Raw genomic sequence first — 16,561 nt, forward strand, 5'->3', positions numbered from 1 at the left:
ATTTATTTATAAGTACATTCACACTTATATACTGCAGGGGAATTGCAGAATTCCCAGACTTGGAATTTAGTAAGAACCTCTTCAGCCTTTTACCTGTCAAGAAATAACTCAATGTCCACCCCAATAAATAGTAAAAAAAAAAGCAGAAATGCATTTTTTCAATGGAAAAAATGAAGCTAGTCAGTGGGTTGTGCACTTCTCTGATTGAAATACGTGTTCATTTAGACAAGTTGAAAAACAAAGTCTCTCATTTAAAAGACAAACAGAATTTTCATATTGACAAATATTTAGTAGCTATATGTACAGGCAATAGCAAAAATATTTCATTAGAACATCTAGGAATACAAATACAACTATATTCTGCACTTGAAATTTCTGAATTCTAAAAAAAAGAAATAGTTTTAGAATGGAGATTTTTACAACACCTATTTTAGCATGGAATAAGAAATTTTTAGAAAACATTAAAGTTAGAATACTTACTTGATTATGAAAGTGTCTAATTCTTATAACCTTTATATAATGGAAATATTATATACAAATGTAGCATTATTTATTACCCTAAGTAAATTGTTTCCAGCTCGCTGCATTATGGAGAAACTGCAAGCTGCAACATTAGCTCAGGCATAGGTGATATAATTAAGCTTCTGTCACATTTCATGATTAAAAACAACCTTATCAAAATTAATTTTTCAGGGGAGAAGGCTTTATTTAAAAACCTAGTCATGGATTGTGCACAGTGTAATTCAAAGAATCACAGAACCGGTGAGTTTGGAAGGCAACACAGTGGGTGATCTGGTCCAAACTTGCTGCTCAAGCAGGGTCAGCTAGAGCACATGGCACAGAATTGCATCCATCAGGACCCCCAGGTCTTTCTCCACGGAGCTGCTTGCAGATCAGCCCGAGTCTGTACTGCTCCATGGGGTTTTTCTTCCCCAGGTGCAGACTCTGCCCCTGCCTTTGTTTAATTTCAGACAATTCTTCCCTGCCCATCTTTCCAGCCTGTCAAGGTCTTTCTCACAGTAGATCTCACAGCACTAAGGTATTGGCCACTCCTCCCAACTCTGTGTCACCAGTGAACATGTTGAGGAGGCATCTGCCCTATCACTGAAGCCATTGATGAATAAGTTAAACAATATTGGGCCAGTATGGAACTTTGGAGGACATCTCTAGTGACCAGCCTCCAACTAGACCCCATGCCACTGATTGCAACCCTGATATTCAGCCGGATTTTAATCGACCTCTGTCCACTCACCCAGTCAACAGTTCCTGATTTTGTCTATCAGGATTTTGTGAATGACAGTGTCAAAAGCCTTGCTGAAGCCAAGGTAGACAATATCTACTGCTCTCTCCCCATCGATCCATTGTTTCATTGTAGAAGGCAATCTGTTTGGTCAATTCCAATCCATCTGTAGTGGATCCATGCTAAATATTTCTGGTTGCCTTCTTGTCATCCATATGGATACAGAGGGTCTTCAGAATGAGGTGCTCCATCACCTTTCCAGGGATTCAAGGAGGTGACTGGCCAATAGTTTCTTGTGTCCTCCTCTTGCCCTTTTTGGAGACCAGGATAAAATTTGCTTTTCTCCAGTCCTCAGGCACCTCTCCTGATAACCATGACCTTGCAAAGATGACTGTGAGTGACCTTGCTATGGTGTCCAGAAGCTCTCTCATGTTCACATCCTGCCAGAGCCCATGGACTCGTTGATGTCAAGTTTGCTTAGGTGTTATCTAACCCAATCCTCCTTCACCAAGGGAAAGTCTTCCTTCCAAGACTCCTTTACCCTGCTCCGTGTCAGAGAGCCATGAGGGCTGATCATGTCAGTGAAGATTGATGCAAAGAAGGAATTTGATAACTCTGCCTTGTCTGCATCCCCTGTTACAAGAGTGCCCCTCCGTTTACTAATGGGCCCACATGATCCTTTTGTTTTTCTTCTGTTATTGATGTATTTTAAAAAGCCATTCTTGTTGTCCTGGACATCCTTGGTCAGATTTAATTCCAGATGGGCCTTCGCCTTCCTGATCTCATTTCTACTTACTCTGACAATCTCTCTATATTCATTGCACGTGGCTTGGTGCTGCTTCTAACTCCTGTGTATTTCCTGATAATGCTTGAGTAATGACAGGAGTTCTTCCTTCATCCATGCAGATCATTCTCCCCCTTTGCCTGATTTCTTGCTTGTTGATATGCACCATTATTGGTTCTGGAGGAAGTCATCTTTGGATATCAACTAGCTCTCTTGGATCCCTCTTCCCTGCGGGGTCTGTTTTCACAGGATTCTTCCAAGAACATCCCTGAAGCAGCTAACACCAGCTCTCCTCAAGGTCATGGTTGTAGTCTTAGTTGCTGCTCTGCTTCCTCCTTTCCTGATACGTAGCTCCAAATTTTCATGGTCACTGCAGCCAAGGCTACCCCCCAGCCTTCACATCTCCAAGAAGGAGATGCTGTTAATATCAAGTTGAGCAGCTCACCATTCCTTGTGTGATCCTCTACTACCTGTGACAGGAAATTGTCATCAGTGTTTTCTAAGGAACCCCGTAGACTATTTGTGTTTTGCTGTGTTGCTTCTCCAGCAAATGGTAGGGTGGATAAAGTCCCTCACAAGAACCAGTGCCTGTGACTTTGAGGCTGCTTCAAGCTGCCTGGAGAAAGCCTCATCTTCCTCCTTCACCTGATCAGGCAGCCTGTAGTAAGCATCCACAGCAATGTCACCTTTATTAATCTTCTCTCTCTCTGATCTGAGCCCATAAACTCTCGACTTGTTCATCATCCACCCCAAGGCAGATATCAGTACATTTCAAGTGTTGTCTCATACAGAGAGCAACTCCGCCACAAAAAATAAATACAGTTTATCTTTTTTATGCTTCTAATAAATCTAATAAAGTAAAATATTTTAATGAATACCAAAACATGCAGGTGAAAATCTTTGTTCATTCAAACAATGTTCAGACAGAATGAGGATATGAAATAAAGCAATCATTAAATACGTCTGCTGATTTTTCAATAAAATCCTATGGAGAAAAATAAAGGAATAAGAACCTATTTGAGGAATAACTTTTTTCTTGATGAATAACATCTGGCCCAAAAATATATAACTTTAAAAATATTCAAATATTGGTATAATTTAGCAAGTTAAAAATTAAAGCATTTGGTACTGTGTCCTGTATATATACTTGTGACATTACAAAACACTTGTTTCCAATGAAATTCTGCATTTTGAAACATCAATCCATAATAATCACATTGCTAAAACAAAAGCGTGACCTCTTCCTCATCTTTTCATTTAAAGTGAAAGCAATATAAGAGAAATTATCTAAAATAATAAGGGAAGAAAATCTTCAAGTTAATTTGTTCTGAATTACAAGAGGCAGAAGAGAATGATATTTACACACAGCTGGTCTACAGACAACTATGATCTTAAGTCTGCTGACTTCTAAGTGTGCTTCAAATTCAATTTTTTTTCTGAAATGTAAAAGCAAACAAGCAAACAAAACCCTCAAATTAATATTGAATAAAATATACTTCTGTTGTTGGTGTTTTCCTTGTTTATGTCAGGATCCTCTGTGTTAGATGCAATGTCCATTGGTAGGGAACAATAAGGCATTTATCACAGGAAATCTTTAAGGATGAGTGTTTAATCAAAGAGTCTCCATGGCAAACAATGAGAAAGAGATAAGAAGCTCATTAGTCCGTAATCATCTTTAGCAACCTTTTGCAGAATTCTGTGTTGGGTAATTGTATTAGGCAAAATTAGGAGAGACTCATTTGTATGGAATCATAAGGGTCCATTTTATATGTAAAGTTAGAGTTTCTGTTATAAAACATTGACTCATAGAAGGAACTCTTGAAAATAATTGGTTATTTTCCTTTTATTGGACATAGCCCAAAAACACCTTAACAGCAATTTGTGCATTAAGGCTTTAAGCCATTATGTTAACACTTAAATCAAGAATCTGTCACATTCTTAGGTTATGTTTCAGTAATTTGCAATCACTACTATTAAAATATGCACCTTGGGTTTGTTGTTTTGTTTTTTTTTTTGTTCATCAAACTTTTACCCCTTAAATTTCTCACTGCTATTGATTACAGAATTGTCTTCTCAAAAATAAATGTTTTCCTTCTGCATGAGTTTCTGCAGTAAATCAAGCCATTGTCTTAATCCTCTTTCACAGACACAGAAAAGTTAGACTCTTTCAGTTTCTAAACAAAATGACAATTTTGAAGCCTAACAGAACTTGTTTTTTATTTTTCTGAATGCTTTCCAATTTGTTAACTTTATTTTGTCTTAAGAAACGACACTGTGCAGATAATGACCTCTCTAATTATGAGTTTAAAAAACTGATTTTCATATTCTCATGTATTAATCTTTTTACAAACCAGTAATGTCTAACCACAGGGCTACTTTGGGAGTTTATCATTCCAGTTCAAATTTACACAGTATATTTTTTGAAACAAAATCAAAAATATATCCAAATATCTCCTGAAAAATGTGTATCAAAAAGAAAAATGTGTAATTCATTCAAGAATACAGGTTTTTATGCCATTAATTTCAAAATTGACAGGTTGAGAATTTGAGCAATGAACCCCATTAACTTTTGATTTTGTTACAAATATAAGTCTTTTGCAAGTTAACATATTCTCATCATACCTTATGCATTCTCATCTCCAGAAACAAAATTTGGATATGTGCTTTGATTTTATATCTCCTTTATTATTAGCTAGCATTTTTCTGGGAAGTAGGAGTGGAAGATTCAGAAGCTATAAATATTTTTACTGGAAAATAGTATTATTAAAAATAAGTTTGTAATTCTTTCAAGACTATGGAAAAAACATATTAAACAGCTCTAAGCCAGGAATAGGAAATGAAAGTATGGTATTTTGAATAGCAGACTTTTCTTATACATAATTAACTTTTTTCAGTGCTGGTTAACCATGTTTTAACCAACCTGTATTTGTTAGAATGGCAATTTCAGCTGGAATGTTTTTGTAGGCTCTGCAATACTTCATCAATGTTTTTAAACACATATAAAGGTTGCATTTTGTAAAATTAATGTGTGAATCTAGAAACTGATCCCAAGGTTACCTGACATATTGTCTTTGGTTGTGTATAGCAGTGATAATGCCTTAATTTTATCAGCATAACCTCCATTTGCTTCTCTGCAAACATTATTCGTCTTTAACAGTATTTCTCTCAGAAAATAATATTTGCCTGTAATATAGGGTTCCCTACTATGGCTATATTTCTAATATGAGTAAGGGAAAAGGATTTGACCTACAATATTTGTTAGAATACAAAGAATATCCTATATAGAAATCTTATGATAATCAAACCTGACTATCAGTGAGGTAAGAACCTGTAAGTTGTTTTGACAGCTTCATATTTCTGTTTGCTCAACAGCCAAGTCACTACTAGATAAAAAGTCAGTTCTTAGGAAGCACTAATTGATCCCAAATCTGCATTCCCAAGTATATTGTACACAGACATTTATATTCTACTTATTACTAGGTTTCTAGTTCTTATTACATAACATATATTTTAAAATAAATTATAACTATAATTTTAGTAGAATATTGACCTAAAAATTAGTAGGTATATATGCTGAGATAGATAAGTGAGCAAGAGATCAAAATATTCAAAAGAGGGGTTCTTTAATCATCGTTTAAAATTTAATTATATATTCAAGAACATTACTGTAGGATTTGTCTTACCTCTACAGATAGGAACAGGGAAGTCCCACGACGCTGTGCTGACAGAGTTGGCAATGCAAGTAAGCTGTGGGTGTCCATCCAAGATATATCCAGTCACACAGCTGTACCGGATTTTGTCACCAACATCAAATCTTGTACCATACAAAACACCCTTTGGTGGAACTCCTGGATTGCCACAGGAACTACTCTGTAATTCTGGAAAAGATACATATTTATGACTTAAAATGTTTTTATACTTAAAACGTTGTTATAAATAAATGCTTCATTTTGCTTAAGAACATAGAACACAAATTAAGGCAGCTTTGGACAGATAGTGTGTTTTTATGGATATCATAAAACTCTTGATATTGAAAATCCATTGCTGACTTAGTATATTTAACATTTGTTTAACTACCCACATATCCAAAGGCGGATAAAAATAAGCATGAGGTTTTCCTTAAGCTCCAGCTATTGATGCATTAATGTAATTTTTAAATTATATTATTAGAAAAGAAATCATTACATAAAAACAGGAAACAAAGTAACTTGATATATTTCTTACTTTCAAGTTATACAAATGCAAAACAATAAACAAAATTGTAGTGGAAATGTGAAAGAACATCAGATTCAAATTGAAAAAAAAATTTGGAAGAAAAAATAAAATTAAGGCAAGAAATAATTTTAACAAGCATAAGCCTGAGCATGGTCAGGAAGCTCTTTAGATAGATTTTAGACAATGAGGAAAATGAATGAGAAACTGTGGGCAACTGGTTTCTGAGCAAAGAATTAGTTAATTTAATCATGTGAAATACCACAGGTCTGGTAACTTCTTCCATAATACAGAGCTTTAAACCACTGAGAATCCAAAATGACTCATGGGCACTCTTAGTCTGATCTCTGGGGCCATTAATTAGAGTTCAGTTTCTGTCGTTGGTACTCAAGCTTCAACTGTGTACCCTTTTGACTGGTGTTTCAGCATCATAAATAGCTTAATTACAACACTTTCAGTCATTTACTACTAAAGTCCTTTCGTTAATGGACTTTAAAACATAGATTTTCTGCAAGTGTGAACAAAATGCTTCATAATCTCATCCTGAGCTCTTCAAAGCTTGTACCAAGTATACTTATCAGCTTAATGTTAATGGGGAAGAGGCAAATCAGGTAAACCTGTACTTGGATTCATTCCAAATTCCCCTAAACTAAAAAGGAAAGTCATGGAAGAAGAGACGGTTATGTATGTATTGTTTTAATTTATTTTCCTGAATTCCATGTGACTAAAACATTCCTCAGTAGCCCTGATTTGCTCATGAGTGTGTGCACAACATATTTAAGTGTCTAAGCTGTTACAGGTTTCAATTAAAGAAAAAAAAATATAAACACTTATTAAAACAATCAGTATGTTCTCCCAACATTCATTACATTCTCAAACGTCAATGTCTAGAACTACCAAGAATCTTTCTAGAATACTGCTAAATTTCTGATTCTAGCCATGAAACAAAATTATGTAACAGTTATTAAAAGGTAGAATCCACTATAATCATAAATACATTCCCTGTATGTCCATACATATATAAACAGTATCTAAAAAATATATGCTAACAATGAGTTAATTTGCAAGATCTTATTTACCGATCATTTTTTGATGTGAATATGTTAAATATGCATATTAGTTGCTGATGTCATTGCTGCTATTTCCTGCATTCTCTTACATAATAAACTGTGGGTTTGGATTTGACTTTGATTACCTTGCACCATGACACAACACAGAAGAAAGTAGCCTATCTCACCTTGGTCTCTTCAAAGCTCACCTAAAGAACTGATATTTTTTACCAATGCCTTATTGTAGTGTTCTGTGCTGAAACAACACTTCCCTCCCCTCAAATCTGCTTGCAAGCTCTACAAAGAAGGCAATGTTACAGCTACTCCTGCCTATTTGTGCAAAAGAATTTCTTTTAAATCCTCTAACAGTTGTCAAGCTATTCAATTTGTTATTTACCATTACAGCATGTCAAAATGAAGGTAAGAATATCATCCTGCAGATTTTGGCTATCATATAAATCATATTATATTAACTTGAAAACTCAGCCTGTACACAGTGTTTTCATTTTCAGCTTCTCCCAGAAGATGAAGTCTTTCAGAAGCCTGTATCTCATAAGGTTTTGTAAAAAGGTCACAGAAAGATTCCCTGTCCTTTGAAATAAAAAATATAAAGATTAACAATGTCACTACCTAAAATTGCTTCCTTTACTTTTACTGTCTCACCAAGTGTTACCCAGAGAAGGCAATTTATTCTTGTGAAATTACATTATATTTTAAAGCACTAATTAAAAATCATCCTCCTTCTAAAATAAAACTAATTTTCCAGTTGCAATACTATATGACTCATCTAAAAGGAATTCTTGGCATTTTTCATTAACTTTCTAACTTTATGGAAGTGGCTTAGGAGTACATTACTACTTCTAACCCTTCAAGCCATTTTGTTCCTGATTCTAGATAAGAAAGTAGAAAAAATAAATTGTACATTTTAAAGTATATTAATTTATTCTGTGAGTATTTTCATTTTGAACCTCTACAAGTGCCTTATTTGGGGATGAGAGGGAGATAATTTACCAAGTAACTCCATTTGTCTTCTTTGATAGGTAGCATTTTTTTCAAACTGAATGTGACACTTTACTACCAACTCCCTGACATTTACAGCTATGGATTGTTACCCTAAGATTGTCATCTGTCAGGGAACACAGGAATTGCCAAACTAGATTGTAATTTTTGTTCAGCTCTGCACAGATTCTTGACTTCAGTGACAGTTTGATAATGACTAATGATATGAAGGGTGGAAAAGTATTCCCTTTTAAATTTGCCATCTTGTAGTTTGGTTGAACTTCTCCTTGTTCATGAAGTCTGAAAATAAGTATAATTGAATTTTTACACCTTCCCACTTTTTTTCATTTTTGTGTATCATTTCTCATCTCCTTTTCAAAGCAAGCTGCCCCAATTGTTTCAATCTCTCTCCAAGCAGGAATTTTCTTTGTCCTAGATTTAATTTTGTAAACAAGGTATGTATGAACATATTTATCCTCTTTGTTTTTTACATAAATATATAATGTTAAAACATGAAGCCAAAATATCCTTCAATGTTGTTCAATAAGTTTCTATTTAATTAATTCTTATTAATGTCAATATAAATGCTGTTAAAAAGCTGTGGGTAAAATGTACCTGAAAGAGTTCTGCTTAGCAGGAGTGGATCCACTCCTTTAAAGACTTTATTTAGCAGAAATTCAGCTCCTTATAGATATTAATTAAGAAGACATTCAAATTAAATAACATTAAATATAACTTATTTATGACTTTTTTTTTTCTCAAAAACAAGACTAGCAGAAATTTCGACTCTCTTTGTCAACATTCACTCAGGGGGAAACAAATCAGAACCAGATATGGAAATTTCAAATTTACTTGCTTTTTATTCAGATTTTAAGTCAGGAATGTTGGAGGTTTTTTTCTGTTGTGATATTTATGAAAGTGCTATCCTTCCTAAAATGTTTAAACATGAAGTTTATAATTGATGTCTAAATATACAAAACAATTATTTTCACATATTCCAGTGATAAATGCATTTATCATAACATTGCGTTCCATTTAAGCTTAGTTATGAATACTAATGTCCTTCACACACTCTTTTATTATAAAATTTGGAGTATAAATAATTTTTCTTTTTTAAAGGGTTGATCCATATACTTTCATAGATTTTGTTGCAACTATTGCAAATCATTATGATCCCATTTTCCCCAAAATAAAGTGAGAAATACTGTCAATACATACATTTTCATGAGTACTCACTTATTGAAAGACCTATGTAATATCCCAATACAGGCTAATCCTTGTTTCATGTAGTATTTTTGAAATTAAATTCTCCTTGTATCCCTACATTCCCAGTTTGGATATCTCCCCCTATTACTCAGTGGTACCTGTCCTAGACTGTTCACTTGAGTCTACTACTCCAAACTAATTCCTCTGCCATGCAAACATGAATATGAATATGTTATTCCAGGGACCACTCCAGCTGTCATTTGGGACAGGATGTGGTGTACTGGAAATATTAGAATATGTCTGTACATAGATATCCCTTGGAAAAGCCACGTATATGCACTTTGACTTACTGACAAGCAAGAATGCTTTGGTATTGAAGACTCAAGGCTGATTTCAGAAGTGCTGTATGTAGTGTGTGTGGCTATAGGGACAGCTGCACATTCTAAAGGTCCCAAAAACCAGGACAGGTGATGTCTTTGTAAAAATAAGAAGTAACTGAAATTCCCTTGCCCAAAATTCATCTATATTGGATCTTATAATAGCTTATTTTAGTTGTCCATTCTTTTCCAAAGGTTTTATAAACTAAAAAAGTAGCTTAGATACATAGCTTCTAAATCATAATATCTGCCTTTTTTTCCCAAAACTTATATTTTGCTTACTTTCTATTCTGTCCTCATTCACATTGCTCTGAATATATGAGTGAGCATGGTCTAGATTCAAATCTAATAAGGACTAGAAGAATTAACTGATGAGTATTGGAATACTGTTATCCTTCTACACACATATTGAAATATACATATACATGCACGTTCACTTGAAATTACAGAGTGAAGGAAACCGCAAGAAAAAATTAGAGTAAGCAATTTAAGTGCAGTGAAGGAAAAAAATAAAAAATATCAAAATGTCAATTTAACTGCACAAAAATGTAAGATTCAAAGAGTAAAGACACATTATAAATGAATGCTTTGAAAAACCTATCATAAACAGTACAGATATATTAAGACAGTTAGTGAATTTAAAAAATTCCCTCTCCCAAAATCCAGGTTTTTCCTTTGTAGAAGTTCAACAACAGAAATGGTTATCCCTTGATTCCAACAAATCTGTCACCTTTAGATGCAAGTACAGAATGAAGAGTCACTATTCTGAAATTCACTTTTTTACAACAGTGACAGAAACTGTTTGTCTAACAATCTAAACTTCTCTGAAGTTTTTCTTCTAATTTCTAGGTTTTTGTGGATCAGTCAAAAGAGACTGTCATATTCTGGTGTCTAACTATAAATAATCAAGCAAGAGAAAATGCGAGAAGTTTTGGGGGTTTTTTCCTCGAAGGAAAATAATGTTTTTCTTTTCCTATTCTAATTGCTTTTTCTTGATTAATATATCTGCAATAGTAATCTCACTGAGGGTCTCTACTGTTCACTAAAGATAATACAGCTAATTACATTGCAATTTCCTACCTATTTTTAAATGAATGACATATTTTTGCTTTTTTATTTCTTCTGAGATAATTTTCACATCAAAAAATGACAGAGGACTCTGCCTTGAGGGAACTTTCAACGTAGATTATTTTTACTGAATTTGATTTTGTTTCTAAGTACATTGAAACAATAACTGGATTTGTCTTCCTTGCCAGCAAGACAAGAATGTTTCTATTTATAGCATAAAGTCATATGCTATATTAATAGGAACAAACTTGTTTCAGTATTAACTTAGAACTGCATTAACGTAATTTTTCTACAAACAAGGGAAGAGAGAGAAGAAATACAGAAAAAAACCCAACAAAAATACCTCTGGGGTATGTGAGGGAAATGAGGGATGATTACAATACTGTAGTCACATTAATACAGTGAGCATGAAAAATGCCCAGGGTTTGCAATGTATTCCCTTCACATGCAATGCAGTGTTCAGGATATCTGTTTAAATCAGCTGCAAATGCAGAACAGCACTAGAGCACTAGAGCTGAAGGACCATGCAAAAAAAAAAAAAAAAAAAAAAAAAAAAAAAAAAAAAAAAAAAGGCAGTCACTAATTTAACCACAGGGCAGCATAACCTGGAACCCAGTGAAACCAACAGAAAGATGACTACATGCTTCAGTAGATATGGTTAAATCTGCTATTTCCCATCAGGCACACTTCTGAAGTCCTACCTGAAGGGAGTGACAGGCAGGCAAATACAAGATAGTTAGCAAAGCTTTACAGTCAACAGGACCAGCCACTTTTACTTGCCTTCACCAAATCGAACTGAACTTTAGCTGCAGTAAATGCCTGCACAGCTGCTGAGGACACCAATTAAATCCTGAGTATGGATGGAAGGTAGATGCACATAGTGCATGGACTGAGGAAGGCCATTGGAAACAACATGAAGAGAATCGCAGATTGCTGCATCCACACTGTTATGAAACTATTCAACCAAATCAGTATAATTTGAAGCCTGAGATATTGTATCTGCCACATGTGATGGTTGTTCAGCTTCTCAGGTGGATGAAGTCCAGACAGATGCACCCTGCCTGCCATGCAAAGGTTCTGTAGATATTCCTATGTATGTATCAAAATGGGATTGTTGTATTTAGACTGCAGTGTTTTCTGAGTACTTTTTTAATATGGCTGTATTACGGAGGCAGCTAGGAAGAGGCTGTTGAAATTACCAAGAAAATATTATTTCAGAGCCTAGGACAATCTAAAGTAAAAAATAATCCTAGAATTTATACTGTATTGATAACCCTTCTGCAATATATATTTGTTACTAGGTTCTTTAGAGTTATATAAAAGAATTTAGTTTTCAATTTCTGAAATATTACAGAAACAACTATGTCACTGTATTACTCTTTTCTTTCCACCTTAGCTTTAATGCCTCACCTGATTTTACTATATGCGAGGTAATATAAATGTTGCATTGTTACTCACTGGCTGCTCTTACCTGGAGAATTTACAGTAGCCAAATATGTAAAAAGCTAACAAATTTAGAAAAAATCAGTTTAGTCACTGAAGGAGGATGTCATAGCACAAACAAATTGTGTGGTATTACATAGACAACAATCTCCACACAAATTTTGCGAACAATAATAGATACATATGTCAAATAAATATCATGAATTTTATATATTGGATGTACTATCATATCTAGTTTCCCACTGAAATTATGGTTCCATTTTTTGTTCCAAAGGGTAACAAAAATACTAGGAAGATGCATAGTTTTCATATTCAAGTTAATAGAATTTCTGAAATTAGAGAACAGAATAAAATAGCACTTTTAATGCAAAAGTACTGGGACTTCCAAAGGAAAAAAGAAGAAATATAGGAGAAGTTTCAATGAGCACTAATAGGCATTACTATTTAATGTATTGACTCTTCAGTTGTTACAAAAGATAATTTGAAAGATTTATGTTTTAAATTATTATAAATTATAGAGACTGGCTAGCCTTAAAAAGAATGTAATTTCTCTTCAACCTTCCTGTTGGCCAAAGTGATCTGAACTGACCAGTGTGTAGTCTGAGGATACAATCACATGGCTAATCGATCATGTTTTGTGTCTGACTTGTTAACCAAGATTTCCCTGCTACAGGTCTTCTTCACAAACTGTCTGAATTGTGTGTCACGAAGGCAGAACTTATCATAGGTTGAACTTTTCAACTTGTTTTAAAAAAGAAAAAAAAAAAAAAGGAAAAAAAGAGAGAAAGTTATTTCTACTACTGTGAATCACTCATAATTTAAAAGTGGAATTTAAAGCATAAGATGTGGATATGGGATGTCATAGTTGTTGGATAGTGGCATAAAAGGGCACAAAGAAAACCAGTTTTCTCCTGAAGAGAACTTTGACACATGAGAACTGGGCACTAGGTGGCACCTGAAACATTCAGAGCTATTGTATGACCTGGCAGAGTAACAAACGTTTCCTTCTATATATACCTCAGAGGTAAGAATATTTCAATTTTCCATATCTATTCTATATACTTTGTATATATGAGTTGTTGTTTATATGCTTATGTGTAGAATTACTATCAGGAGACACCGTAGGGCCCTATTAGAAGTCCAAACATTTGGGGAAATTGGATCACATCATTGACTACTTCTTCTTTGTTACTCAAAGGACATTTTATCTCTTGCAGTGAAATTTCAGTCTGGCTTCCACCATTACTGCTGGTATGAAAAACGTGTAACAACATTGGTTACAGGAAACTTGTTAACAAATTTAGACCAATATTCCTCTGCTTATGGTCTAGATGCGTCTGGTTTAGAAGAAGAAAAAGAAAAAAAAAAAAAAAAAGAGAAAAGAAAGATGTCCTTTGTGTAATTTAGTTTTCACTTAGAAAGTCTAATGGTTTAGAACTTTCCTTTAGAAGATTAAGTCATTGTTCCCTCCAAAATCTATATCAGAGTTGGTTTTGCAGCACACCATTTCCTGATAGAATGAATACCCTTATTGTATTTCATGTGAAAGGGTCATAATCAGTTTTCTGGGATGTCATGAGGACATTACCCAACTCTTCAGAAGTCTTTTTTATATTCCATAGTGCATCTCTGGTGGGTTGGGAATATTTCTCAGTGGGTAGGATTCATGGTGGCTGGGCAGTACCAACACTAGATAAATTTTCTGAATGTTCTTATTTTTGTAACAAATCATCTTTTTAGAAGACACTAACTTTTTATCCTTTTATGTGTTAAGGTCTCAGAACATCAAATGAAATTTAAAAACCTTACTCCAAGCTTCTATTTAAAGTATTTTTGTGAAAGCTTCATGCACCAGCATATCTTTCAGGCTACCTCTGGCTGTCATACAGTTTATTCAGTTAGACGTGTTTTATTACAGTGTATATCTGTCATTAATATTTATTCATACTCTGAAGAATGCAAATTTATGGTAATGTAGAAAAAAATGTGAGTTAAATTTTTTTCATTCTAAAATACAATGTTTTACTGTTTATCAAAATACTGAAATAAAATTTCCACTCTAGATTAAGACGGAAGTGTAATCTCTTTTGCTTACATCTGACTGTATCAAAGATCATGCATTCAGAATATAGCTGAAAACAGTGTTGGTGCATTATGCAAGAGAAAAATTATGGTTAAAAGTGTACAACTAATAGCAGAAAAGCACCTTTATTTTGATAATTTTTAAAAATGTTTATGCTACAGCTCAGAAATAGATCCAAAACCTTGCATAATAAAGTGCTATTCTCTGAGTCATTTTTCTAAACACAATCATACGTTCAAGGTTATGGGAAATAGAAAAGGTACAAGACTCTCAGAAAGTTGTGGGAAAGCAAATCTCCGAGTGAAGAAATGCAAGAAGGTTGGAGATGCAAGGTCAGGAAATAATAGAGCTATGTGCTGTGTAGAGATAGGCCTTAGAAAATATGTTAAGCAAGATAGCAGAATTATGTAAGCCTAATAATGAAGCTTTATTCCATTGTTTTAAACCATTACAAGTAAGTATCGTTGGAACCAAGAGGTACATGAAAGTATACTAATTGAGCAAACTCTTGTCAACTTTTAATACTATTCTTATTGGCTAAAAAACTTTTAAAAGACCATGCAACTAAGAACAACTTGTCTGCTGTTGTAAGCGGCTGAAGTTGTTTCCATCTCCCTTGCTTAGTTCTGTAAAATGAAGCTGATGGCTGTGATGGAATAAAGGCTTTGAGACTGCTGCTCCAGCCGACCCATATCATTGTTTGTGTGTATATGTGTAAATATAAGAGAAAAAATATCCCAGCACCAACACAAGGTCTGAAGCAGATGGCCACCTAATGAAGTCCTATTTATGAGAACAGGTCTCTCTGGTTAATGCTCATCTCAGGTATAATATGAATTTTTCATTACAAATGACCAGATGAGAGAACATTTAAAAATACTAGATCAAGGATATTTGCATTATTCTGCATGGTAATTACTCTGATAATTTCACAGGGCTAAAATGCATTATGGCTTATTGACTCCATTTCATAAGGTGAAATAATAGAACATTACTGATCTTATCCCAAATTACTTACATGATGATTCATTAACCAAGAAAGACAGTGTGATCAAATTAATGGATAACAATATGAATAAACATCTGCCACAGGCCACTCATCAAGACCAAGCACAAAACCTCTGAATAACTTATATTCCATAAAAATATTGTTTTATGAATCAGTGCTGAGATGTGCACCCACAATATTGTACCTACCAAAAGTAATTTTTCCACATGGGAAAAAATTTACTATATTGTGCAAACATGAAAAATTTAAATCTGCTTTTCCTACCTATTCCAAATTTCCTTTTCACTTTTAGTAAGAATATCCAGATGTCCTTAATTTGAGAAGCAATCAACTGTAATTGTTACTTTATTTCAGCATTATGCTGTCATTTTCCTACTGTAAGAAATAACATTAGAATCACAGAAGCAGAGACTGATTTGGATGGACCTTAAGATCATCGAGTTTCAACACCCTTAACATGGGGAGGGACACCTTCCAGTAGACAAGGTTGCTCAAAACCCCATTCAATATTAGCCCTGAGCTCTGCCAAGACTGGGTCATCCATAACTTCTCTGGGTAACCTGTTCCAGTGTCTCACCACCCTCATAGAAAAGAATTTATTCCTTGTCTTGGTGTTGAGCATTCTATTATCACCTTCATTGCATGGGCTTCTGCAGTTCTTAGAGAACATCTCTCGAGTCTCAAAATTTGTGTGCTTTGCCTTATGCTGGAGGCAAGTTCCCAAGTTCCCTGGCACATTTGGAGAAACATTTTCAGAATTCTGAAGCATGGGAGACTGAACGTAGTGTATTGTTTGCTGAAACATGATTTCGTTATGCAGAAACCATTTCAAACGTCTGAAGAATGAACTTTTGAGCTGATTGATGTCCCAACATTCTTCCATGAGCAAGTACTACTTGGCATAGTAAGCATCGATTTGTATAAGCTATCTTTTATGGATCTCGAGGAAAAGTGGTTAATCAACACTTTTTTCTCTTTTTAATAGTGAAAAAGTAAATAACATATCAATGTGAGTGATTCAGGACACTAGTGATTCTGGCCTAGGGATTATTATGGGTATAATTTTCTTTTTCCCCAGGCATTTTAATATC

The 16,561-nt window shown here is 34.3% G+C and overlaps 1 protein-coding gene across 4 annotated transcripts in view; it reads right to left on the bottom strand.

Moving 5' to 3' along the window:
- The window catches only part of CSMD3 (CUB and Sushi multiple domains 3), a 587,774-nt gene that overhangs the window by 431,916 nt on the left and 139,297 nt on the right, over positions 1–16,561 (bottom strand). For all 4 annotated transcript variants that reach the window (XM_088178475.1, XM_014870085.2, XM_088178481.1 and 1 more), the window contains exon 4: positions 5,708–5,902. In XM_088178475.1, the coding sequence (XP_088034601.1) occupies positions 5,708–5,902 (195 nt within the window). The remainder of the gene's footprint in view (positions 1–5,707; positions 5,903–16,561) is intronic.

Source organism: Sturnus vulgaris, chromosome 1 (assembly GCF_052056855.1).
Source record: "Sturnus vulgaris isolate bStuVul1 chromosome 1, bStuVul1.hap1, whole genome shotgun sequence".
Lineage (NCBI taxonomy): Eukaryota > Metazoa > Chordata > Aves > Passeriformes > Sturnidae > Sturnus > Sturnus vulgaris.